Below are 26654 nucleotides of genomic sequence, written 5' to 3'. Positions count from 1 at the left end.
TGTTACCTTAGATGATTGTTGACTGTATTCAGCCACAGCTGTGTAATCACTTAGCCTAAAGGTACGATAGGTAATTTTGGACTTCTAACGGTCAAGAGAGGAATAACAACAACAAACACCTTCAAACTACAACACCCGCCCCTCCCCCTTCTCTGTAAATGTGCTGAACTTGAAATGCCATTGGCTGTGGCAATTAGAACCAATTCTCAACCAATGAACTTGAATTATTGTACAGCTATACAATTTTTTGATACAGAGTGTTGGACCGTCAACGGTATATTTTGAAACCTGAATTTAAGGACAATAAACACAGGCAGAGTCAACATGTCAGTGAGCATTTTAAAATTATAGGATGGGATTTATAATGGTCTTGTAACAATGTTACCTATTGTGCCTTTAAGGATTAGTTACATTCAATAACATCCCTGTAGTCATCTTACATGTGGATTGTATATTTAATTTAAATATGTAAACAAATCATATATATATATAACATTTGTGTAAGTATTTCACACAATTTCTTATATATTTTTATATATTTTATATCAGTTCATTTGTACATTTATCATGTATCTGTTATGTTCCTGTGTTCTGTCCTGTGTTAGTTTATCATTGTTTATTATCATTATTCTTATCATTTATTATTTTTCATATTCATGTCTGGTGTTCTGTTTATATTCATTAGTCTTTGCACTCGTATTCCCCTGTGATGTCTGAGTCTGAATGTTTTCTAGCCCAGTCACAGTCTGCGTGCCCCACTATTCGGGTGTTTACGGTAGTTCCAGGGTTCAATCTTCTTTCCAATCTTGCATTCCTTACTTCCTGCTTTCGCTCCATTTCATGTTTGTACATAGCACTAATATACTAATCCCAACTAACATAGAATTTGTACTAATTATACTAACACACTAATATGTTTGTCAAACTAACAAACTAACATTCACTAGTTTTGGGTATTTGTAATTTAAATCACTTAACTAACTTACTAATGCATCTCCAGTTTCAATTCTGTTCTGTAACTCCGCCTCCCTATTCTATCACTGATTACTGGCTTAGTTTCAGTGAAGTATTCACACCTGTCTCTCTGTATCTCTGCATCTCCTGATTCTCTGCAATTGTCTACTCTCTAGTCCGGAGCCGTTTGTATTACATGTGTGTCTTTGTGAATCCAGTCTGCGTTTTCGTTTCCCCCTCGTTATTGTCCTATTACCCTTTCATGTGTCTCACCTGATGTTTATTTGTTAGACTGCCCTCAATCCCATGCCCCGCCTAGTTTGTCTCATTCCCCTGTGTATTTATACCTGTTCTTTTCAGTTACACCCTGCTAGTTCGTCTTATCCTGTTTTTGAGTCCTGAGCCCTTCATTCCTTCCCCCTGTTTTAGCCCCCTTATTCCCGAGCCTTGTTTTCTCGGGCCTTGTTTGTTTTCCTTTGCCGTGTTTCTGTTTGGATTTCCTGTGTTTGACCACTCCTAGCTTTTTGGACTATTCTGTTGGATCAACCTATATTCTTTTGCCTGTGGACTGACCCCTGGTTTTTTTTTGCCTGTTTTTTACTACGCTCTGTCTGCCCCTCCACCTGCTAGTAAACCTGTCATTTTCCACACCCCTGTGTCTGCTTTTGGTTCCTCTGTCCTCCCCGCCATGACAGTATCAACATCACAGCCTAATTAGGACTGTGTTAATACACAAACACACCTCTGTTCTGCATTTCTGCACATATTTACTCTTTCTGTAAATGTAAATGTGTTGTTGAAAATAAAGCATTTGAGTTACATCACTGGAAATAGTGCCACCTGTTTGAGCACACCACAATGTCTATGTAATTGTTTCGACTAACAATCGGTTGTTCAAACAATATCTTGAGTGAATGTACTTGTTCACAACTTTTTTTTGTGCAGCACAAAACTGTCTATGAAAATTGTTGTTAAATTAAATTCTTAAAATAAATATTTCAGTTCTATTTTATTTGTTCATATAGAAATGCCTGCGAGACTCGGCTATGAATTAAATATTATTTTTTTACTCAGAACTTATTTTCACAACCCTTGCAACTTACTGTCACGTTTCATGTTTGTCACGTCATGTTTCATGTTTTGTTGTCTTAATACATGACATGACAATAACATAACTATGTTAATCTAGTCTCGCCATGTTGTTATGCTTTATTTCTTGTTACATTTAATTTTCATGTCATGTTACGTTTCATGTTTAGTTGTGATGATTTAATCGTTAGTCTTGTTAGTTATGTGGTTCTGTTCATTGTTTAGCATACACTTTTTTGTGTCTTTCTGCAAACCTTGCATTCCTGCTTTCTCTCTCTCCCTTTCTATCACTCACGCTTCCCTAATTGTTTCAATTTCCCTTGTCTTCTTACTAATCTACTAGCTTTAGATCAGGATTGGGTAATACTAACATTCTAACCATGTGTTCATGTTACCTTACGTTTCTTGTGCATGTCATTTACTAATTTACTAATGCTAGGGCAGGATAGGTTTATTACTAACGATTACTAATTATCTTGTTAACTTGTCAATCCTCCACACCTGATTTCCATTCTCATGCTGCTCTCAAGCTAATTGTCTACACCTGTCAACACCTGCATATATAGTTCCATGTCATATCTTTGCGAAATTGTTGCTTCCTGTTCGTCAGTGCACCTCTTTAGTGGGTTTGTCAAGACATTGTCTACCTGTTATGATCCAAGCCTGTTCATTGACCAAAGATTATTGACTTCTGTTTTGTTGACCATTTCCTGCCTGTACCACGACTTTGCCTGCTGTCTTTGTGCTTTTGCCCTGCGGAGCAGACTCTGGTCTTGACTCTTGCACCGTCATCGACCCTGAGCCTGCCTACCGTTTGCCTGTACTACTGCCCCGCTGACAGCATTCCTGGCTACTGGACTTTTTGCATTGTGTACCGATTATGAGACTGCCTTCTCCCTCGGTACTGTACTTTGGTTTTTGGCTGGATTTCACGTGTATGAACTTGTTTTTTTTTTTACTACGCTCACTGAACATTCCCTGAATAAAGCCCTGACGGGACTTTATTACACCCCTGTTTCTGAGTCGTGCATTTTGGGCCCAACCCCCCACGTACCCGTCTCACTTACAAAAAAAAATCTTAATTTAATTAGCAAACATTTTAATAATCACATTAACCATAAACACAAAAGTATCCGTACATGAGAGACAGCGACATTCTGTCGACAAATGATGTTTCACCCAAACGAAACCATTCGGTGAAAAATGTAATTAAATCGGCCTACTTCCAAACCAATGCAGCTTCTTCTATGGCTTGTGAACTGCACTGCTTCCGCTGATCCAGGATCAGCGAAACCACCCCTAATCCACCAAGGAGGTGCAGAGACCGCACTGCTGCCACTGATCCAGGATCAGCGAGCCAACCCCTAATCCACCAAGGAGGTGCAGAGACCGCACTGCTGCCACTGATCCGGGATCAGCGAGCCAACCCCTAATCCACCAAGGAGGTGCAGAGGACAATCCAGAAGCATTAATTAAAGACTTCATGCAGTGAGAACTTAAACTCCAACCGGACATCATCAACAACATAACTTTTCACCGTGTCCACCAACTCGGCGCACGCAAAGGCCGCGGTCCCCGAGCGATTGTTGCTAAATTCGAAAACCATAAACAAAAGGAATTCGTAAAAAGCAAAGGACGAGAACTAAGAGGCACAAAGTTTGGTCTAAATATTTAATATTTAAAAAACATAGAGATCAGGGCATGCCTGTTTCCCTTGTGGTGGACAAACTGTACATTGATGGACATTTATTTCAAGACTGCGACACCACACCCTGGCTTAAATATTTAAAGGTTTGCAATGACCCTAAAATCATAACCTCCAAACGTGCCTAGCCCATTCCATTACTGGTAGCATTCGGTGTTATCTATACTATGGACACTCCACTGTTCTCTCCTTTTGTTCTTTTTATTTTTATTTGTTCTTTTTCTTTTTTCTTTTCTCTCCTTTCATTCACTCTCACTCTCTCTGAAACACACATGCATACACAGCTCTTTGTCTCTCATGCATTGTTTGATGTTTGTCTCTGTACATATCTGTGCCTAGCTGTCTATTTCTGTTTAAAACCAGGAGTAAGAAAGAAACAGTATGGACATGGGGAAACCCATTCAACGTCATGTGCGGAAAAACAGACCATTACCCTCCTAAGAAAATGTCAATCAAATTCATAAACTGGAATATCCGTGGGATTAGTTCACAGGCAAAAAAGTTAAAATTCTAAATCACCTCACCGAATTGCATGCAGACATATGCCTCATACAAGAAACTCACATAACAGACTCTGAGCCTCAGAAGTTAAAATCCTCACAATTCATTCAGGTTCTCATCTACCTACAACTCCAAGAAAAGAGGCGTATCTATTCTAATAAACAAAAGAATACCATTAATCTATAATGCAACAATTACTGATCCTGAAGGAAGATATGTTATCATCAATGCCTCCATTAATAGCAACAGTATCACCATTGCAAACATATATGGCCCCAATGTTGATGATCCTATTTTCTTTCATACATTTTTCTCTACACTAAATCATATTTCAAATTCAGCAATAATAATCGGAGGCGACTTCAACACCGTCATCAACCCTGCTTTAGATGCTCTAGCCACACAGGAAATACTAGACACTGGCACACCACCAAAACACTGAAACAGTACATGACTGATTTTGGTCTTGGCAATAGCTGGCGATTAAAAAACCCATCATCCAGAGAATACACATACTTCTCCCCAGTTCATAAATCATTCTCTGGCATAGACTTTTTCCTCACAAGTAACTCAATCATATCTGATATTTCAGACTTTAAAATCCACCCCATCATAATCCGTGACCATGCCCCTGTGTCCTTCAATCTAAACACTATGCAATTCAAACTACCCATGACCAGATGGCGTTTCAATATCTCACTGCTTAAAGATGCTGATTTCAACACCTTCTTCACTAAAGAATGGGCATCCTTCTTGGAAATAAACGATTCTCCAGAAACACACACACACATGCATACACACACACACACACACATGCATTCACACACACATACACACACGCATACACATGCACAAACACACACACACACACACATGCATACACATGCACAGACACACACACACACACATGCACACACACACACACACACACTCATGCACACACATGCATACACACACATGCACATACATGCACACACAGAAACACACACACACACTCACACACACATGCATACACATGCACACACACACACACACACTCACACATGCATACACATGCACAAACAAGCAGACACACTACACACACCATCACACACACACCTGTTTCCCCCACAACTTCATCAAATACACTCTTGCCATTCTGTATGTCTTGGAAAAAGAAACGCTCTCATCTTTATTTCAGCGACGACCTTGCACGATATTTTTTTAAATGCAGTCGTGTGCCTGGAAGATTCATGTCCGGTGGAGGTTTTCCGAGCGGGTTTGGTTGATGGGGTGTATGTGGGTGCATGGTGCTTCCTTCTTTTCACTCATTTTGCAGTTCTAAAGCACACATTTTGCAAAACCCAACACACAAATTCTCTACATTTGGCACAATCTTCATTGATAAAAGAACTTCATCGGCCAGCATGTCATTGTTGAGGTTCCTGGCCAGCAAGGGGGGACCATCACCATGTGTGCTCACCAAGGCATCCTCCATCACCATGTGAGCTCACCAAGGAGTCCTCCATCACCATTCAACCCCTGGCCCCTACAATAGTGCTCATCTCATCACTGTCCTGGACTCACTACACAATATCCTCACTCCAGCCGAGCAGATGGATGGCCCAGAGCAGCCCAGGTACGTTGTCATCTGGGCCATGTAAGTTTCCACCGGGCTGCTCTGGTCCGCAACGGGTCCATCAAGCACCCACGTTTTTCTGTTATTCATCTACCAGCATATTCTCCATTTACAGCCCTATTGAGGAGTTTATTTCAGCTTGGAGTTGGAAGGTATATGAACGCAGGCCCTTTGAGCTCATACCCCTCCTACAAGCAGTGGAGGAAGCATGTGCTGATACAGCTGCTGAAGCATATCAGGGCTGGATTCATACAGCTGCTGAAGCATATCAGGGCTGGATTCGTACAGCTGCTGAAGCATATCAGGGCTGGATTCATACAGCTGCTGAAGCATATCAGGGCTGGATTCGTACAGCTGCTGAAGCATATCAGGGCTGGATTCATACAGCTGCTGAAGCATATCAGGGCTGGATTCGTACAGCTGCTGAAGCATATCAGGGCTGGATTCATACAGCTGCTGAAGCATATCAGGGCTGGATTCGTCAGGCCAGGCCATACTTTCCCCACTGCTTGTGTAGCATGGTTGGCTCGGCTGGTTCGCTAGTGAGCACGGATGGTGCAGTGAAAGCGAAGGCTGGTAGCAGGTTATCGCGACAACACTCCCCGATGACGTAACCCTCAAATTCAAAAGAACGTTGTTGCCCTTGGCTAGTGGCGAGTTCGTCTTTAGCCGACTGGTAACTCGGTCGTTCAACAAATATTTGGACAAGTGAGAGGCCGGGGTTCAAATCCCACCTCGGACTCAGGCAATTTCTTCACCTGTTACACTTGGCCTGGGAGAACATTGCCTGTGATGTTGATGAAGTCCTGTGGCCAGACAAAAACGAAAGGCAGGATGCAGCTTCATTTTCTTTACAGTACATGTAGAAGCCTTATTTTATTTTTTTCTATTGTTTGTTCTGTATGAATGGCGGCACGGATGGTGCAGAGGGTAGCACTGCCGCTTCACAGCAAGGAGGTCCTGGGTTCGAATCCCCGCCAGCCGGGGCCTCTCTGTGTGGAGTTTGCATGTTCTCCCCATGTTTGCGTGGGTTTCCTCCGGGTACTCCGGTTTCCTCCCACAGAGAGTCTAAATTGCCCGTAGGTATGAGTGTGTGAGTGAATGGTGTGTGTGCCCTGCGATGGACTGGCGACCTGTCCAGGGTGTATTCCTGCCTTTCGCCCACTGTATGCTGGGATAGGCTCCAGCCCCCCTGCGACCCTGTTCAGGATATGCGGGTTCAGATAATGGATGGATGGATATTTGAGTATGAAAATATAACAGTTTACTACAGGCTACTGTACATACAGTATGTAGTGTAACACTGAAAGTACAAAAGGCCTAGATTAGATAGTGTTTTCCGCTCATCATAGTGTTTTCTATTGAGCATACCAGTGTTTAATTGGTAGAAATGTATTCATTTGATGAGTTGTGTGTGTCATGAAGAGATTTGTGTAGTTTTTGGATTTGTGTTTACTGTTTTACAAAAATGAGCCATGCTTTCAGAAAACGTGTCAGCAAATGAGAAACTGTAAAGATTTGTTGCCATCTAGTGGCAGCTCAGTTCAAGACAGTGACCAAAATACAAGACTGTTCATGAAGTTCAAATTAAATTAGACATTCATTTTTATTGTGACAATGCCAATTAATAAATGTTCAAATGTTTCTGGTGAAATACAACAGATTCACAAAGAAAAACATATTTCAATTAAAAGGCATCAAATCATTTATAACTTCAAACATCACAAAGAGTGATGAAGAGATAACCTTCATGTGTCATCAGCCACATTATTATGTGATTTATGAACAGAAAATAGTAAATAATAAAATAGAAAAAGTATTTTTGCAAATTTTGTAAATTCTCTTTGATACAGCCCATATGGTGAAGGTCTCAGCATAAAACAAACTGTTAAAATGTAACCATCCCTGGTTATGCACCACAGCAATGGAATAATGTACAAAGATCAGCCATACTAATTCAGAGACAGCGTGTATAGATGAATGGTCATCGGTCATGATAGAGGTAAAAGCACATTAAAGTATGGATATGATTTTATAAGTATAATAACTGGCTGATGGTATTATCTCCCATAGAACCTGACCAAGAGAAGACTCAGTGAAGAAACACAGGAGTGTCAGTATCAGTGATCGGGAATTCTTGATCTTTCCAAACTTCAGTGATGATTTAATTCAACTGTCCCCTTATAAAATGACTAGTCTTATTTGCACTGTACAGAATCCACACTTCTTCCATTCCATTGGACTAGGCTGTGGCTGGATATGTGCTTATGAGTTGCACCTGTGAGGAGACTATTTAATATGAATTCCACTCAGAAGATCATCATCAGCCCTACTGAAACAGGAGCTGAATATTCCATTTATTTTAATCTCCTGTTTTCATCTGGAAGGATTCCTTCAGGCTTGCCATGGCTTGGTCCTGGGTAATGTCTCCCCATTGGGGGGGAATGTCAGCAGGCTCAGCTTTATATTCCTCAGCAAACTTGTTGTTAAACCTGGTGAAGACGTACCTCCAGTAGTCTGAGGCCTGGATGCTGGTGTCAGGCTGGATGCGCCAGTCAGGGTAAATGCTCTGATACTCCTTGTATGGATGAAGTTTCCCCTCTGTTTCAGGCGACTTGAATTTTGTCTCACTGGCAACACTGGTGGAGCAGATGTTACACACTAATTTCTTGGAGGTTATATATCTGTATCTCCCAATCCCCTCAGGACGGTGAATGGAGGCAAAGTGCTCTGTGTGGTTCATGCCACCTGCTTCACAGGGGGTCTTGCAGAAGGGACACTGCCTCCCACAGCCAAACACCCTGTTAAACAGCTCCTTCTGTGGCTGAAAGGGCAGTGAGGTCAGCCTGGCCCTCACATCCCCACCTTTCTGAAACTCTGCGGTAAAAGTCTGCTCCATTTCATCCACAAGCACCTCCAGACACCGGGAAAAGTCTTCTGGCTTGGCAGTGTTTAAGGCTAGGACTGCGCTGAGGTGGTCTTTAGGGATGACAAGCTCCTTCTGTAGGTCACTACAGATATCCTGAATGAACTTCTGAATGTTCTTGGCCTCCTCACCACTTCCTGCTGTTTGTTTACTGGCCTCTATCTGTGCGTTCTGAATGGCTTCCTTTATTCTTTTAAACAGCACCTTCAGGTGCTTAATCTCAATCCTGTAGAGGCCATCTCCCTCTGAGAACTGCTTAACTATCCGCTCAAATATCCAGTCCTGTACAAAGGTCTCGTAGTGTTTTATGTATTTCACAAAGTCCTGAAAGTTATCATCTGAAAGTAGCTGCTTGAGGATTGAGAACTGGAAGAAGGTTCGAGTGCTGAACTCCCTGGCGTTTTGCCCTGTCAACACTTCATCCACAAGGTCAGGGCCCAGAGACTTGGTGATGTATTCCTCCACCGCAGGTGCAAGACAGTTGGAGGTGAACTCTTCAGCTTTCTTCTGACACTGGTCTTTTTTATGGAACATGTCCTTAAAGTCAGCACAGTACTGTGCCTTGAACTGTTCCAGACAGTGACGGGGGTCATTTGCATGAATAAAATCCTGATGCATTTTAAGAAACTCCCGTGCTGCATGTCCACAGATTTGGATCTTCAACTTGGCTTGAAACTCAGCACTTTCCAGATCACTGCGCCTACCCAGGTTTTCATCTACCCTGCGAAGCAACTCTGTTATGTATGTGTTATGGTAATCAGATTTTGTTCTCACTTTCTCATCCACAAACTGCCTGCTGTCCTTGATGATGTGATGAACCTTCTCTTTTGTCTTTTCCTTCGACTGCCCTATCAACCATTTTAATGACTTCCAAAGCTTCTGCCACACTCGCTTATCTTCACGCTCCACTTTGAATGCCTCTCTTCCACATTCAAGCAAATTTCCCACTTCTGACAGTATTTCACGTACTGCGCCGCCTTTTCTCTCTAAGTTAACCCGCAGCTGGTGGGAGATGTCTTGCACAATGTCTCGTTTTTCCATGCCAGGGAACTGCAGCTCTGCCACAGTCTCATTCCACATCTTCTGAAATTCATCCTCCAGCAGTTGATCTGACTGCTCTTTTGCACTTTTCCTGCATTTCTCAATCAGGTCCAGAACCTTCTGCTCAATTGTGGCTGTGTGGTTTTTCTTGATTCTCTCTAACTTCAATAAACCCTTTCTAATCTCCACCGCTGCCTCAAGCTTGTTTTTCACAGAGTTCTCTGTCTCCCTCCTGATGGTTTTGGCTGTGCTGATGAAGTCCTCTTTGAATTTCTCTACCAATTGAACATGTCTATATGGTCTCTCATAGAATTCAGTAAGGTTGCCCAAAATTTGCTTTTCCTCTCCTATCAGTTTTAAAGAGAGCTCACTTTTCAGGCGGATCAGCAAGTTGTCAATATTGGAAGGTGGCTGAGTCTGTGCTGCTTCTGTTACAAAGTTTGATACTTTTGTCTCAGCGTCCATTAACCAGGAGTACATGTTCTTCCTGAAGTCCCACTCCCATTTGTTAAACTCGGTACAAAGCTGAGCATAAGCTTCAGCCACAAGGCTGTTGCGGAAGCTGAAGATGAAGTTCTCATACTTCACTGCTTTCCATAAGCTCCTGGTCCATTCAAGGAACTCATTGATTGTGTGTGCTGAGCACTTTCCAGATTTTTGTTCCAGAAACATCTCAATCACACTTCTCTTGAAACAATTCACAGACTCACTGTAGCCAGCATTGACCGATGCCATGGGAGGGTTGCCATGCCAGAGCCCAGGGATGTACCAGTTGTTTTTCTCTGGATCGTACTCCATGACATCAGTAAATGTTTTGTTGGTTCCCTTCTTTTCCATCTTAGCTGCTGCTCGGGTCATCTCATTCAGCTGCTCCAGCAGAAGCTTCCTGTCCCTCATATTCTTGTCATGAGCAGAGATGTCTGGCACATTTTGGTGCACAAACAGACAGCAGGGCTTTCTGCCAACTTCTTTCATGCGCAGGAAGGCATGCACCACAATCTGCAGGATGTCCTTCATCTCTGTGCAGTTCTCCATGGCGATGTTGATGACTGTGATGTCACTCAGCCCCACCACCAGAGTGGCCAGTTCATTGTCATGCTCATAACTGTCATCCAACTGGGCCAATTCTGGTGACTTCAGACCTTCAGTGTCAATAACCATGATGTAATCACACCCAAGCTGCCTCTTAAAATCCTGTTTCACTCTGATGAGGAGCATGAAGGCCCCTCTGGTGCACCTGCCACTGCTGACAGCAAACTGAACCCCGAACATGGTGTTCAGAAGCGTGGACTTCCCAGTGCTCTGTACCCCTAGTACAGTGATCACCCGGATCTTACATTTATCCTGTGTGAGATGATGGAGTTCCTTCAGAACCTTTGTAGCCCACTGCAGAGGAATGTTGGATGCGTCTCCATCCACCAGCTCCAGAGGAAAGCCTTCCTGCAGCAGCTCGGCACAGAGACGTGGCAGGCGCTGGATCTGAGAGGTGGGGCCTTCAGGCAGTGAGCAGGCTGACTCATATAGCTGACCTATTTCCCTCAGGAAGTGCTCCGTCCCCAAGGAACAACTGGAGATCTTCCTGTCCAACTCTGCAATGACCTCCTTGTTTTCCACAGACCTCTGACACTGTTCCTTGTACTTTGCCCGTAGCAGTGGAAGGGTTTTGCATGAGAGGTTGTTCAGGTTGATCCTCATCCACTTGAGCAAATACTTGCGCTCCTCTGTAGAACCGGACATTGAAGAGATGAAACGGGACATAGACTCTGAGATGTTGTGAGCTCTCTGCTGTGCTCTGAGCTTCTTTTTCTTATCTGCAAGCTCATTCCTGTAAGCTTCTATGTTTTTATCCCCAGCTTTTTTCATCCTGCACTCTTCCTTCTCCAGTTGGGCCAGCTGTTTCCATATAGTCCCTTGCAAGGGCAGCTCTTTCTCCTTCAAGCTTGGAATATCAGATATTCTTCCTGTGATTTCAACAGCCTTCTTCTTGCCCTTCTGACAGCAGATATAATCTTCATCAACATGGATCCCAAATTCATGCGCAACAGCAGTCATCCCTTCAACACTCATTTTGACCACATTTCTCTTTAAAATGCCAGTGATAGCCGAACACAGGACCTTGATGAATTCTGCATCATTCGTGTGTGGACTCTTAATGATGATATCACTGGGTGGTTGCTGGAACTCAGAAACACATCTCCTGAAGGCTTCTTTATTGAATGTCTTGCTCTGTGAATTGCTGATCAAGAACCAAGGAGCCGGAAGTGTGTCCAGAAATGTGCATTTTGACCCAAGATCATCACAAAACACAAATATAGCAGCAGAGGTGCTACAGAGGAAAGCATACTGAGTTTCAAAGTCACAAAGGTCCCCACGGAGGTTAGCTATAGCCAGCGGCTCAGAGAAGATGTCAATGTTTTCCTTCCCAATGGGCAGATACCAGCTGATTTCCACCAGCCCATTGGAAATCCTCCTTGGGGTGTCACCACACTCCATGTTTTTGTGAACAAAGGTGTCGTGGTACTGCTGAGGGTTGCTGAAGACCTGATTCAGAGTGTGAGACTTGGACATGCTGCTGTTTCCCAGCCTCACAAAAGAGACCATGGGGAGGTGAGAGAGAACAATGTTCTCCTCCACAAACCCTCTTGGGTCCTCCAAAGAGTGTGGCTTGTACTTTTTCACAATATCCCTCATGGCCCACAGCATTAAAGTCCACTGCTGGGTATCACACATAGGAAGCAGCAGAGGCACAGAGAACTGGCACATGGACATTTTCAAAACCATCTCCTGCTGGAGAAAGCCATCGGAACAAAGTAAAACAGCAGTTATGAGGTCCAGGGGGTTGACTCTGTTGCTGTTGAGTTGTGGATTGTACTGGGTATCCAGTGACCTTTCCCAGTTCTTCAAAGCTCTGTCCTGTTTGGAGGTACACCTCACACTCCTAGCAGTCACATTCACCATCATCAGCTTCCTCAGGAAACACCATGGCAGAGCTTTCAGAGACTGGATGCTTTCATCAGATGAAGTCTCTCCATCAATCTGTAGCACCTGGCTCAGAGTCAGCTTGTTCTTCAGGTGGTGTTCCAGTCCCAGGTCACTCAGCAGCTCCTCCAGACTGGTTCCTGTAATTTGGGATGAAAGCTGCATTAGTAATTATCCTGTATGTACAGTACTATACTGGTTTTTGTCATTTGGAATAAGAGCAGCATAACTACATGTAAATATGTAAAGTGACAAAGATTATATTTAAAATCAGAATCCACAAAAAAGACATGATAGTGGAAATGAATGGTCTAATCATTCGAGATCACAAGAAAAACGGTTCTCTCTTCAAACTATAAGTAAATGTTTAAAATAACTCGTCAAAATACATTTTCATCACTTACTTGTGTGTAAACATACTGAGCTGGTCTTGCTGCATCTGCCATTTGGAAGGACTGCAGTGATGTTGAAAATATATTCCACCCCAGGTCTCAGATCAGAAAGGACAGCTGTGCTGGTGTTGGGGGCACATTTCTGTAATCTGGGCTCTTCTCCCTCACAGCTGTACTTGATGTGGATCTCATAAGAAACTCCCTCCATGCTGACCGGTCGTTCCCAGTACAGGCTCACTGAGCTGCTCTTCACATCAGTGGCTTCCACCCTCCCAGGGGCACAGGGCTCTATTGGAGAAAAGTCATTATTTCTCCTTCACTACAAGCATCCAAATAAAGAAAAACTTCCAGGATATTTATTCAACCTCATCCACGCTGCCCCCTTTTGGTTGAGTCATTGACTTCCCAAATTATTTTTGCCTTTATATTTTAAGGTAATAAAAACTGTGACGTAATAAAACTGCATGAGGGTGATGCCCGATTGTTAAAAAGACTCAAAGCTAGAGAGAAAGCAGTTTAGATTCTTTTCAGTTTCTTATTCCTAATGCAGGGCAATAAAACCTCAGGCTCACATAATATTTACCACAAGTGAACCCAGATGACATAAATTGGCATCAAAAAGCACTCCCTTTCAGCTCTGTCAAATAACTTTTATTTCTGACTGTAGGATCCTTCTTTGTTCTGTTATGAGACTTGCGACTACAATATATTAAAATGACCAACCATAAAACCAGAGTTGCATTTCCAAAATTGATTAAATTCTTCTTTTTCTCAGCAATCTACACACAATACCCAATAATGACAAAGTGAAAAAAATGAAAAAGGTTTTTTTTTTTTTTTTTGCACAAAAATAAAAAACTTAAATACCACACGTATTCACTCCGTATACTCAGTACTTTGTTGAGCCATCTTTGGCAGTGATTACATCCTTGAGATGTTTCTACAACTTCATTGGAGTCCACCTGTGGTAAATCAAAGTGATTGGACATGATTTGGAAAGGCACACACCTACCTATATAAGAGCCCACAGTTGAGAGTGCATGTCGGAGCAAAAACCAAGCCATAAGGTCGAATGAATTGTCCGTAGACCTCCGAGACCAGATTGTGTCGAGGCACAGATCTGGAGAAGGGTACAGCAAAACTTCTCCAGAATTGATGGTCCCGAGGAGCGCAGTGGCCTCCATCATTCGTAAATGGAAGACTCTTCCTAGAGCTAGCCGCCCAGCCAAACTGAGCAATCAGGGGAGAAGGGCCTTGGTCAGGGATGTGACCAAGAACCCACTGGTCACTCTGACAGAGCTCCAGGGGAGATGGGAGAACCTTCCAGAAGGTCAATCATCTCTGCAGCACTCCACCAATCAGGCTGTTATGGTAGAGTGCCCAGGCAGAAGCCACTCCTCAGTAAAACACATGACAGCCCTCTTGGAGTTAAAAAGGCACCTAAAGGACTCTCATACCATGAGAAACAAGATTTTCTGGTCTGATGAAACCAAGATTGAACTCTTTGCCGGAATGCCAAGCGTCACGTCTGGAGGAAAGCAGACACCGCTCATCACCTGGCCAAAACCATCCCTACGGTGATGCATGGTGGTGGCAGCATCATGCTGTGGGGATGTTTTTCAGCAGCAGGAACTGGGAGACTAGTCCGGATCAAGGGAAAGAAGAATGGAGCAAAATACAGCAAGATCCTTGATGAAAACCTGCTCCAGAGCGCTCACAACCTTAGACTGGGGCGAAGGTTTACCTTCCAAAAGGACAATGACCCTAAGCACACAGCCAAGACAACGCAGGAGTGGCTTCGGGACAAGTCTGTGAATGTCCTTGAATGGCCCAGCCAGAGCCCGGACTTGAACCCAATCGAACATCTCTGGAAAGACCTGAAAATAGCTGTGCAGCGATGCTCCCCATCTAACCTGACAGAGCTTGACGGGATCTGCAGAGATGAATGGGTGAAATACCCCGAAGACAGGTGTGCCAAGCTTTGTGGCTGTAACCTGTAGGGCAGCCTGTAGCGTAGTGGTTAAGGTAAATGACTGGGAGACTGGGAGACACAAGGTTGGTGGTTCTAATCCCAGTGTAGCCACAATAACATCCGCACAGCTGTTGGGCCCTTGAGCAAGGCCCTTAACCCTGCATTGCTCCAGGGGAGGATTGTCTCCTGCTTAGTCTAATCAACTGTACGTCGCTCTGGATAAGAGCGTCTGCCAAATGCCAATAATGTAATGTAATGTAACCGCTGCCAAAGGTGGCTCAACAAAGTATTGAGTAAACGGAGTCAATACTTATGTACGTGTGGTTTTTCCGTTTTTTATTTCATAAATTTCATGAATAAAATTCAAAAATTTCATTAAATCCTTTTTCACTTTGTCTCAGCTAAAAGGACAATGGTGTCTCTTCAGTGACAAAGCCTGCAGGAGGGAATTCATAGATGCCTAGATTATGATATCATATCAGCATGACTTTGATGTTTGTGGAAGGGAAGCACACTGCATTCTTAGAAGCAATAACATTTTGTGGGTCTTGAAAGTTTCTACCACCTGGAAACTAATTTATGTTTTACTGAGACAACCCGGGTAATTAAAGTGGTTGAGAAATACAAGGTATTGAGCAGCCAAGGAGACTTAGGGAATGATGAAATTTGGCCAGCTGCAGCACCCCATCTCCCACACTGGGATCCATGTGCTGGAACACTGGATTTCAGTTTGATCCAGAGGGAGAGTGCCCCCTACTGGCCCAGCAGAGCCTCTTCTAGCCACAACTCAGTTTTCCCTGGAGGACTCCCTCCCATCCCAGTAGAACACAGTTAGTCAGGGGTATCTGCATGGGGTCCTCACCTTTACAGATGGCCTCATCTTTAGACACGCTCACCCTCTCCTCTGAGTCTTCAGTTTCCTTTAGTGAAAAATATCAAAGGCAGAGTACTCAGGTTGCGCTTTCACACAATGAGCCTCCATATTATCAATATTTTCTTTAATCCATGTGCAAACTTGTGTGAAAGGAACCAAAATAATGAATTCCATCAGATTCATCAAAAGCGTAGACACAGCTTTTTTACATATCCATGTGCGTATGTAGATAAAATACCAAGTAATGGTGCAACAAAAGCACCGTGGCCTTCCAGTACTGGACTTAAACCTGCAGAAACAGTGCCCCCTCCAGGACTGGAGTTAAACCTGCAGACACTCCAGCTGTCCAGAACTGGAGTTAAACCTGTAGACACTGCAGCCATACAGGACTGGAGTTAAACCTGAAGACACTGTGGCCGTCCAGGACTGGAGTTAAACCTGCAGACGCTGCGGCCCTCCAGGACTGGAGTTAAACCTGCAGACGCTGCGGCCCTCCAGGACTGGAGTTAAACCTGCAGACACTGCGGCTCTCCAGGACTGGAGTTAAACCTGCAGACACCGTGGCCTTCCAGGCCTGGAGTTTGGTACCTGCTCTGGGATTTGTGTAAGAACTCTCACCTCCTCCTCCTGTGCAGTACACTCAGGGTCTTTGGTGTCCTGACTCACAGTCCTGTCCATGTTACCAGTTTCCACTAAACCACTCTTTAGGTCTGACTTAGCTGGGTCTGCAGAGGGTTGGGACTGGGCCAGGCATGAGGATGTCTTCTCTGGGGCTGGTTCTGGGCCCAGCTGGGACTGGGCCAGGCATGAGGATGTCTTCTCTGGTGCTGGTGCTGGTGCTGGTTCTGGACCCAGCCTGGATCTGTTGTCTGTGGTCTCCTCCTGATTCTCAGAATCTGCACCTGAGATGTTCAGAGATAGGCCACAGTCACACTCCCTGGTATGAGAGGTCCAAAGAAGGGCCCCCAACCCTTAATATGAATGTTTACAACCAGTTCCTGTGTACCTGGGACAGGCATGCAAGATGTGATGTGCTCAGGTATTGTGTCTCTCTGCTGGGACTTTTCTTCCTCCTCTTTCACAGTTTCCTGTAAATCAGATTTGATCTTTTATCCTCCTTTAACCTACAATTTAGGAAATCTAATCTCATTGGTAAGGGAAATTGCATAACTGATGCGGTACAGAAGTAAACACTGATTGATCAGCCAGGGTGTACCTTTTCCTTGACTTCAGGAGGGCCAGGGTCTGTGTGGTCATCAGAGTGGGCGTGGTCATCGGAGTGGGTGTGGCCAGCAGTGTGAGTGTCGTCATCAGAGTGGGCATGGTCATCAGAGTGGGTGTGGTCATTAGTGTGGGTGTGGTCATTAGAGTGGGTGCGGTCATTAGAGTGGGTGTGGCTCTCACTGACTGGGTGCTCAGGCCCTTCCTGTTGATCAGAGTCTAACACAGTGGGACAAAAACACAAACACAGCAGCCATCACAATGTGGGCAGATTCAACAGGCGTCTTCTCCAGCACCCCTTTGGATTCCCTGGCCGCAGTCTGTAATTTCACCCCAGTTCCAGATTCCAGCCTCACAAAACACCTCACTGTGTTTTACAAAACAAGACCAACTTTGACTCACAGCAGCCAGCTTCAGTAAAACTCAACGAGTGGCATAACAGTCAGATGTTATGGACATCCTGCAAATGTCCATTAATGATAACCTTGTCTTCATTTGAGGCATAAAAGATGAGCAAAAGGTACAGCTCTTTTTCAAAAACAGCTACATAACAGTTGTAGTCGATGATGACACTCCAACCCACCCTCCAAAAAATACATTTTACATATTGCTGGACTGTCATTTTCTTTTAAGTAACAGGTTATTTAGTTGAACTTCAATAATTGCCTGTAATTCAAGTAATGAGCCGTAAATTAATCTAGGGGCCATCATTGCCAACTGGCCTCCTATGCTTACCTGGGACAGGTGTCCTGGCAGAGCGCAGATCGTAGGCACAGTCACTGCAGAACCTGTCATTCTGCCCACATTCCCTCCTGCACCGGGGGCAATCAATCCTCCTCCCTCTGGGCAAAATCACACAGTTACAGCACAAACTACCATCACACATTCCACCTCCCTTCATCACTCACACCTGATGATTTTGTCTCCTTCTTTGAAAAGAAGGTCAATGCCATTCGCAATTCCTCTCTCTATACACCATGTCTCTTGGTTCTGTTATCTCTTCCCATGTCTTTTCTTACCATTCTTACGCCGATGACACCTAACTCTTTCTTTCCTTCCCCCCCAATACCAAGGTCACCACACAGATCTCTGCCTGCTGTGTGGATGACTTCCCACCACCTGAAGCTTAACCTTGCCAAGACTGAGCTTCTCTACATCCCTGCTAAGTCCTCTCCGACAATCGACCTCTCACTGACTGTTGACTTTGTAGTATCCTCCTCCCATACGGCCAAGAATCTTGGGGTGACTCTTGATAACCGCCTCACCCTGGTTCCACAAGTATCCACCACTGCCTGCAGGTTCTTCCTCTGCAATATACACCGTATCCGTCATCTCCTGATGGAGAAAGCCACCCAGCTCCTAGTCCAGGCGCTCATTATTTCCCGCCTGGATTACTGCAACTCCCTCCTAGCCGGTCTCCCAGCTTGTGCCATCAAGCCCCTCCAGCTGGTCCAGAATGCTGCAGCCCGGCTGATCACCAGTCAGCCAAGGTCAGCTATTATCATCATAATAGCGAACTAGGACATTAAGAATTCTTTCCATGTTCAGGCTTGTAGACTCTTCAGCATTTAAGGAAAACCTGTCACACACCGCGCAGAAACAACTTCACGGAGTTTCTTGCACCAAGTGTGAAGCGGTTACCCGTCTCCACCCTTTCTTCAACCAAAGCCCACCTCCATTCAGTCTTTCACATCTGAAATACTGGTGAAGTGAACTTTTCACCAACATAAGCTACATGTTATTTACTTTCAATGTCACAAAGGTTTCAGAGCAGTTTTCAGTAGCAATTTCATTTATTTCATAGATTGTAAAATAACAATTATATTAAAATATACCTCCATTTGTGCTCCCCTCTGGACCCCCTCTCTCTCAGGGCCCTCACCACTGCAATAAACGAATAAACAAACAAATCAGCAACAAGAATAATACAAAACCATTTCAATTCCTGTCACTTCAAGCAGATAAAGTCACTTAGGCCTACACCCTTTTTAGCCCGACTGTATAGTATAATTCTGACATTCAACAGCCACATTTATGGAATCAAAATGTTTATTTTCCTCAATATACAGTATATGGATACTGCATGGTAGTATTGGTCGTGAATACCAGTTTTGTTCATAAATATTTGCGTTATTTTTTCTGTAAACACACACAGCTAAACAATCAAGAACTGCATACAGGCTACTGCCAACAGTGCGTCAGTGCATGTTCCTCCTTTTCCCACTAGAGGGAGCCCTACAGCCAGTGCTATGAGGGTGTGCGTAAACCACAGAACTGTTTACGTTTCTGTCATGCAAACAGAGAGGTTGGCGCCATAACTTAAAGGAACACCTCACTTCCTGGAGTTTCCTCTTCTGTTCCAGTGCATGTTTTAGATTGCCCCAGACAGTTGTGTGTGCGTTGAAGGATATTTTAGACACTAGCACCAACTAGCTAGCTGTTAGGCTACTTTAGTTCTCACTGGTTTTGCTAGATTCCCTCCAATAGCTAATTGCCCATTTCTTTTTTGCAGATACGCATACTCTCATATTTTTTAACGACCTCCTGGATTGACCTCCTAATCTAATTTCCTCCCACATCTTCTGTTTTTGATCGTTGTCAATCGGATTGAGTTCACTTTTTAAAATGGTTTTTATTTTAACGTATTCCTCCAACAGTATACACTTCCCCTCATCCGTCCAATTTGGTTTCTTTTTGTTTTCCGTATTTAAATATAGCTAGGTTACGGTATGTTAGTGGTGAAAACCTTATTTTATTGTATAGCCTACAGTCAATGATTGTAACCGATGAGATAACGCATCCATGGTTACTGTCAGATTTTTCAACAGTAAAACATCAACCATTGCAGTAAAGCATTAAACCGTTTCCCTTACCGAAGAAAAACGTCTGAGGGTTTATATGCAACACCCTCAGGTAATTCCCTTAGCTAAGGGGAAGTCAGCCCTTAAGTGTGAGGGTTTATATGCAACACCCTCAGGTAATTCCCTTAACTACGGGGAAATCAACCCTTAAGTGTGAGGGGTTATATGCAACACCCTCAGGTAATTCCCTTAGCTAAGGGGAAATCAGCCCTTAAGTGTGAGGGTTTATATGCAACACCCTCAGGTAATTCCCTTAGCTAAGGGGAAATCAGCCCTTAAGTGTGAGGGTTTATATGCAACACCCTCAGGTAATTCCCTTAGCTACAGGGAAATCAACCCTTAAATGTGAGGGTTTATATGCAACACCCTCAGGTAATTCCCTTAACTACGGGGAAATCAACCCTTAAGTGTGAGGGGTTATATGCAACACCCTCAGGTAATTCCCTTAGCTAAGGGGAAATCAGCCCTTAAGTGTGAGGGTTTATATGCAACACCCTCAGGTAATTCCCTTAGCTAAGGGGAAATCAGCCCTTAAGTGTGAGGGTTTATATGCAACACCCTCAGGTAATTCCCTTAGCTACAGGGAAATCAACCCTTAAATGTGAGGGTTTATATGCAACACCCTCAGGTAATTCCCTTAGCTAAGGGGAAATCAGCCTTTAAGTGTCAGAGTTAAGGGAAGCATTTAAGGTGTTTTATGCAACCGGGCACAGAACCTCCACGGTAGTCTTCTCCGGAATTCTACCTGTAGCACATGCAAGCAGAGGGAAGCAGCACTTTATCTGGAGGTTTAACACGTGGTTCCGAAATTTTTATAGGAGAGAGGGGTACAGGTTTATGGGGCATTGGGACTCCTTTTAGGACAGGGGTGAGCTGTACAAGCGCGATGGGCTGCACCTGAACCGGAGGGGAACCTTTACACTGGGTCAGCATAAGAAAATATTGCCACTTATGATGACTGTATGTTTAGAACAGCACTTCATATGTATTTTACTAGTTATGGATGTGATGCTTTAACTTGTGGAAGAACCTATGCACTTGTAAGTCACTTTGGATTAAAAGCGTCTGCCAAATGACTAAAATGTAGAATGTAAATGCTCAGCAACCTCCACTGGCTGCCTGTTATGGCTCGCATCAAATTTAAAACTTTAGTGCTCGCGTACCAGGCAGTTAAAGGGATCAGACCCTGTATATATTCAATCACTTATCAAGACATATACACCAGCAAGACCCCTCCGTTCCCCCACTTTGTGCCCTCTGGCGCCTCCCCCTCGCCACACCTGCACTTCTCGGTCACAACTGCGGTCTGTTCTGGCCCCACGGTGGTGGAATTACCTCCCTGTGGATGTCAGAACAGCAGAGTCTCTGACCTCTTTCAAACACAGACTGAAGACTCATCTCTTCAGGCTGCACCTTTCCCTCCCTACCTCACCACCATGATTGGCCTTGTATATGCCATAGACTATAAATGGCACTTATATAGTTATATATATAGATATTGTTGTATTGTATTAGCTTTTGTATTGCTGTACTCTGGGTATTCTATCTGCCAACCGTGGTGTGTTAGTTTGTAAGTTGATGTATTCATCAAGGGTTCTGACTGTATCTGTTTGGTCACGCGAGGACTCGGAACTGTACTGTCCTCTCAGGTCCTCTTCACTCTTGTTCCTGTGTTTAATCTGCACTTCATTGTATGTCTGGATAAGAGTGTCTGCTAAATGCCTTGTAATGTAATGTCATGTAATGACACAAACCATGCAGAAAAAAACTTCACAGAGTTTCTTGCACCAAGTGTGAAGTGGTTACCCGTCCCCACCCTTTTCTTCAACCAAAGCCCACCTCCATTCATTTTTCATACGGGATTAAATTCCTTCTGTATATACAATATTTTTAGGGGGAAAGTATGTATTTCTGAGGGTGCGGGGCGGGAGACCAAGAGCGACCGGGAAGGGATCACAAAGTTACCAATGATAAGTTGGATAACCACTAAAATAGGTGAGGAAAATAACAGAGAAAGGGAACAAAACTCCCCGGCGATACACCAACCGAAAATCTGAATAGAACTATAATGGTCAGGGAAAACAAAATGAGATTTTACCGGCAGTCTCGAACGGGCTAAACTGTAAGTGCCGAACTCTGCAACTCGCCCCTCAAAACAGAGGCGGAACCAAGAAACAAAACTAGGGAAGGTTCTCAAAACTAGGGAGGTAACCAACCCAAAGGAAAACAAGAATAGGACCCTAAGCTTATCGATTTCTAATTTCTAACTGAATTAAATTCAGTCTTGGAACAACTCTCTCTCTGTCTACCTTAATACCTCAATACCGGCTCTGTGCACGTGTCAAACTGAAACACCAAAGCTCAGAGCAGTGCCAGGAAGAGACTTAAATAGGTGTCCAAGCAGCTAACTGCAATTGGCCATGATTACACCCGCATTCCACATGCGGAAGGTAATCTCTCCTGCTGAACTAAGCTGGCACGCCCTCTAGAGGTCTAGAGTGGTAAATACTGACATTTCCAGCAGTAGACATTGAAAACCATGACAGTATTATCTTGACTTGGCTGGGGAGTGGTTATTGTGTTTTCTGTTCCATCCATCACTGTGCCTTAGAACTTTAAGCCCTGACATCGAACAAACGGTTGCTTCGTTAACTACATTTTCAGAATAGGCTACATCTCCCAACGCTTAATATGCGAATCGAAGCAGCAGACATACCGGACAAGCTTGAGTCACGATCTGCAAGAGTATGATTTCAAAAATTCCACATAATTTGTATATAAAAACCGCTAGCTGCTGAATATGTCACCATCATAGATGATAAAATAGCTCCATCGGAAGTCAGAAGTAACATGCCAGGGTGTAATTTTAGACTCTGATCTAAGTTAACATTAACATTAAGTCACATTAACAAGGTGACCGAGGCTGCTTTCTTACACCTGAGAAACACTACCAAGATACGTCATTTTTATCAAGTCAGGATTCTGAGAAGTTATTCCATGCTTTTATTTCGAGTAGGCTGGACTGTTGCAATGCTCTTTCTACTGGTCCTAAAAAAAATCCATTGAAAGACTACAATTAATTCAGAACTGTGAGACTGAACAAAAACATGGAAGGGCGTATTACTCCTGTTTTAGCTGCACTGCATTAGCTCCCTGTATCTTTTACAATTGATTTAAAGATTATTTTACTTGTCACAAAGGCTCTGAATGGTTTAGCTCCTTCTTACATTTCAGACTCATTGTTGTTTTATGTTCACAAGCCCTCAGGTCATCTGCCGCTGGTTTATTAATGGTCCTCCATGGTTCACAAAAGAACATTGTGAATGTGTCACGTTTCATGTTTGTCACGTCATGTTTCATGTTTAGTTATTGTCTTAGTTACGTTATTGTCATGTCACGTATTATGTTAGTCTAGTCTCGCCATGTTTTTATGTTTTATTTCTGGTTATGTTTCATTGTCTTGTCATGTTATGTTTCATGTTTAGTTCTTGTTACCATTTATTTCTTAGTCTTGCCATGTCATGTTATATAGTTTATTGTCATAATTTCGCAAACTTGTTATATCATGATTTTTGTTTGTTTCATGTTATGTGGTTCTGTTAATTGTTTAGCATACACTTTTTTGTGTCTTTCTGCAAACCTTGCATTCCTACTTTCTGTCACTCACACCCTAATTGTTTCAATTTCCCTTGTCTTCTTACTAATCTACTAACTTCAGATCAGGATTGGGTAATACTAACATTCTAACCATGTGTTCATGTTTCCTTACGTTTCTTGTGCATGTCATTTACTAATTTACTAACGCTAGGGCAGGATAGGTTCATTACTAACGATGACTAATTACCTCGTTAACTTGTTAATCCTCCACACCTGATTTCCATTCTCATGCTGCTCTCAAGCTAATTGTCTGCACCTGTCTACACCTGCATATAAAGCTCAGTTTCATGTCTTGTCTTTGTGAAATTGTGAAAGAGTTGTATGAAGAGTTTTGAAAAGGTGCATTTTTAGCAATTGTAAAAAACTAATCATAGCAACAAAATTATAGATACAAAGTGGGGAAAAATCCTGAACTGTAGTGAAAGACACTCCTCCACCAGGACAACCTCCCCCACCTCTAAGACGAGAAACAAGGACACCTCTCTGAAGGAATACTTGTCATTCCATTGATCACCTCCACCTCCTCCTCCTCTCACTGCTTGATCTCTATTCTAACATGGTCCATCTATCTGCTCCATGTTGTTGCAGGTGGATACACATCCTTACTCCTGCTCTTAGCACAAGGTAAAATCAATCACTCAATTGAAAGCCCCTGTGACAAAGGATGATGAAATTTTACATTCAATGATAATGTGGGAAAATTGTAATTGGTGTCAATTTATTTATTTATCCTAAAACATTCATGATCTAAACTGGGACCCGCAAGGTCGGCGGTTGGATTCCCGGTGTAGTCACAATAAGATACAAGCCCCTTAACCCTGCATTGCTCCAGGGGGGATTGTCTCCTGCTTAGTCTAATCAACTGTACGTTGCTCTGGATAAGAGCATCTGTCAAATACCAGTAATGTAACTCATCATTTTGAGAAGGTGGATACATTGGTAGTTAAATGCATTGAAATGGATGACCAGACAGTAATTTCAAATGTAAAGTATGTATTTCATTTTGAAATGCTAATACTTTGAATGTTAAGTTGTGTCATTGTGAACAAACAATTTGGTTTGTGTCTACAGTTTTGAAAATTACCTCAAGCTTCTGAAATTAGTGTCCAAGTGATTGTAAAAAACTGTAAGCTCCTTCGGATTGGACTTTTCTGGAAGCAGCCATATTTCAAACTTCCACAGTTAAAACACATAATATTCATGGAGGGTGACATTTTGCGCTGACATTTTAATAAGTGGTAACAGACTAAGGGGTCCCTGAAAATATATTCTCATGGGCACAAAAAGCACTGCTGCTACAGCACTAGACCCTGACCTCCACCAGGTAGGTCAGAGAACTCGGGGTTCTTCTACTATAACAACCTGGGCAATTATAGTGGTCAGAAAATGTCAGGTATTGTGTACTGATCATTATAGCAGTATGCAAAAGTTTGGGCTCGACTCACCTGTATATACGCTTACTGAACTGGTCTTGCTGCAGCTGCCATTTGGAAGAACTGCAGTGATGTTGAAAATATATTTCACCCCAGGTCTCAGATCAGAAAGGACAGCTGTGGTGGTGTTGGGGGAACATTTCTGTAATCTGGGCTCTTCTCCCTCACAGCTGTACTTGATGTGGATCTCATAAGAAACTCCCTCCATGCTGACTGGTCGTTCCCAGCATAGGCTCACTGAGCTGCTCTTCACATCAGTGGCTTCCACCCTCCCAGGGGCACAGGGCTCTATTGGAGAGAACAGAGACGGAGGTTTCAATCTGAGCCATCATTTCTCTTAGTCTGCAAATATTCTGATTAGAGTATTTTGTTGTTTTATACTCATTGCATAATCAGACTAATTCAAACTTACATAAACACACTAAATTCTCAAAGTTCTCACATCCATAGTGATCCCATGCTTTCCGGGCCAGGAATTCAAGGCCCTCCCAATCTATCTCTCTTGCTCCGTCTCCCAATGCCAACAAGGAGTCGAAATATAGCCTGTCAGTGTTGGTGCCGGTTTGTGTGTGTGTGTTTGTCTTTCTCGTCCTCTCTCCCTCTTTCTCTCCCTCTGTCAAAAATACAGGCCTGTGGTCTTTGACCGACTTTCATCCCAGGCTTGAGGAAATACAGCTCATCTTATCACTAGAGTGTCTGAGAAGACACTTCATCTTAAACTTCTGATCATGCATGTGGCTGGACAAAAAGATATGCTGATGTTTTGTATTTGGAGTGATTTCTGGACACTTGAGGACACCCGGTGCAGTTTGGGAAATTAATCCATGATGGAATTTGAATGCCTGTAGATATCTTTACCTAATCTTGTACACACATTGAGATCAAGTTTGTACACAAATATAAAGTAGTTCTGGGTTGGTCCTTGACTTAGAAATTGAGATATTCAGCTAAAAAATATATATTTTATGTACACGGTATGTACATCCTCTGACATACATTTGTTCTGTCTCAGATGTATGAATGGTACAAGCCTCTTCTTTAAGTTAAGACTTCAACCATGTGTGTGTAGTAAATCATTTTTGGGATATTGACACTTTGAAAGGACTAGTACAAAATAGGCTGACATTGCCTTCTAGGGGGCCAGAGAGGAAAGGATTAAGGCTTTATTATTTTTTTAACTCTACAAAATAAAAAAACTAAAGCTAAAACACATACAGTGTCGTGTCATAACATAACATAACAATGCTGACAACCAGCCATTCAGCCCAGCAATGCTTGCTTCTTCCCACCACTAAGTGTACCTATTGCTTATTTTGCCTAAACACTAAATAGTATCTAGCACCATTTCAAGCTTGGTCTTCACCCCTTCCTGATTTCCTACATTACACACTGCCACACTGGGGGTTGGATGTTGGTATGTGACCTTGGAGC

The 26654-nt window shown here is 43.2% G+C and overlaps 2 protein-coding genes across 2 annotated transcripts in view; both read right to left on the bottom strand.

Annotated features, from left to right (window-relative positions):
- Window positions 1–13243, bottom strand: part of LOC133135054 (up-regulator of cell proliferation-like) — a 135253-nt gene extending 122010 nt beyond the window's left edge. Inside the window, exon 1 of the mRNA XM_061251808.1 lies at window positions 13218–13243. Within this exon, the coding sequence (XP_061107792.1) occupies window position 13218 (1 nt within the window). The 5' untranslated portion in view covers window positions 13219–13243. The remainder of the gene's footprint in view (window positions 1–13217) is intronic.
- A 1484-nt stretch (window positions 13244–14727) lies between these two features.
- Window positions 14728–18158, bottom strand: LOC133135051 (protein starmaker-like). The gene is made up of 7 exons (XM_061251806.1): window positions 18008–18158; window positions 17268–17491; window positions 17058–17139; window positions 16670–16953; window positions 16040–16097; window positions 15119–15138; window positions 14728–14733 (listed from the first exon to the last, which is right to left on the bottom strand). Exons 1-7 carry the CDS (start codon window positions 18156–18158, stop codon window positions 14728–14730), a joined length of 825 nt encoding a protein of 274 aa, XP_061107790.1.
- Between the last annotated feature and the right edge of the window lie 8496 nt (window positions 18159–26654).

This window comes from Conger conger, chromosome 8 (genome assembly GCF_963514075.1).
Source record: "Conger conger chromosome 8, fConCon1.1, whole genome shotgun sequence".
NCBI classification, from domain to species: domain Eukaryota; kingdom Metazoa; phylum Chordata; class Actinopteri; order Anguilliformes; family Congridae; genus Conger; species Conger conger.
Note: the sequence above shows the minus strand (reverse complement) of the source record. Positions and strands in the feature narration are given on the sequence as shown.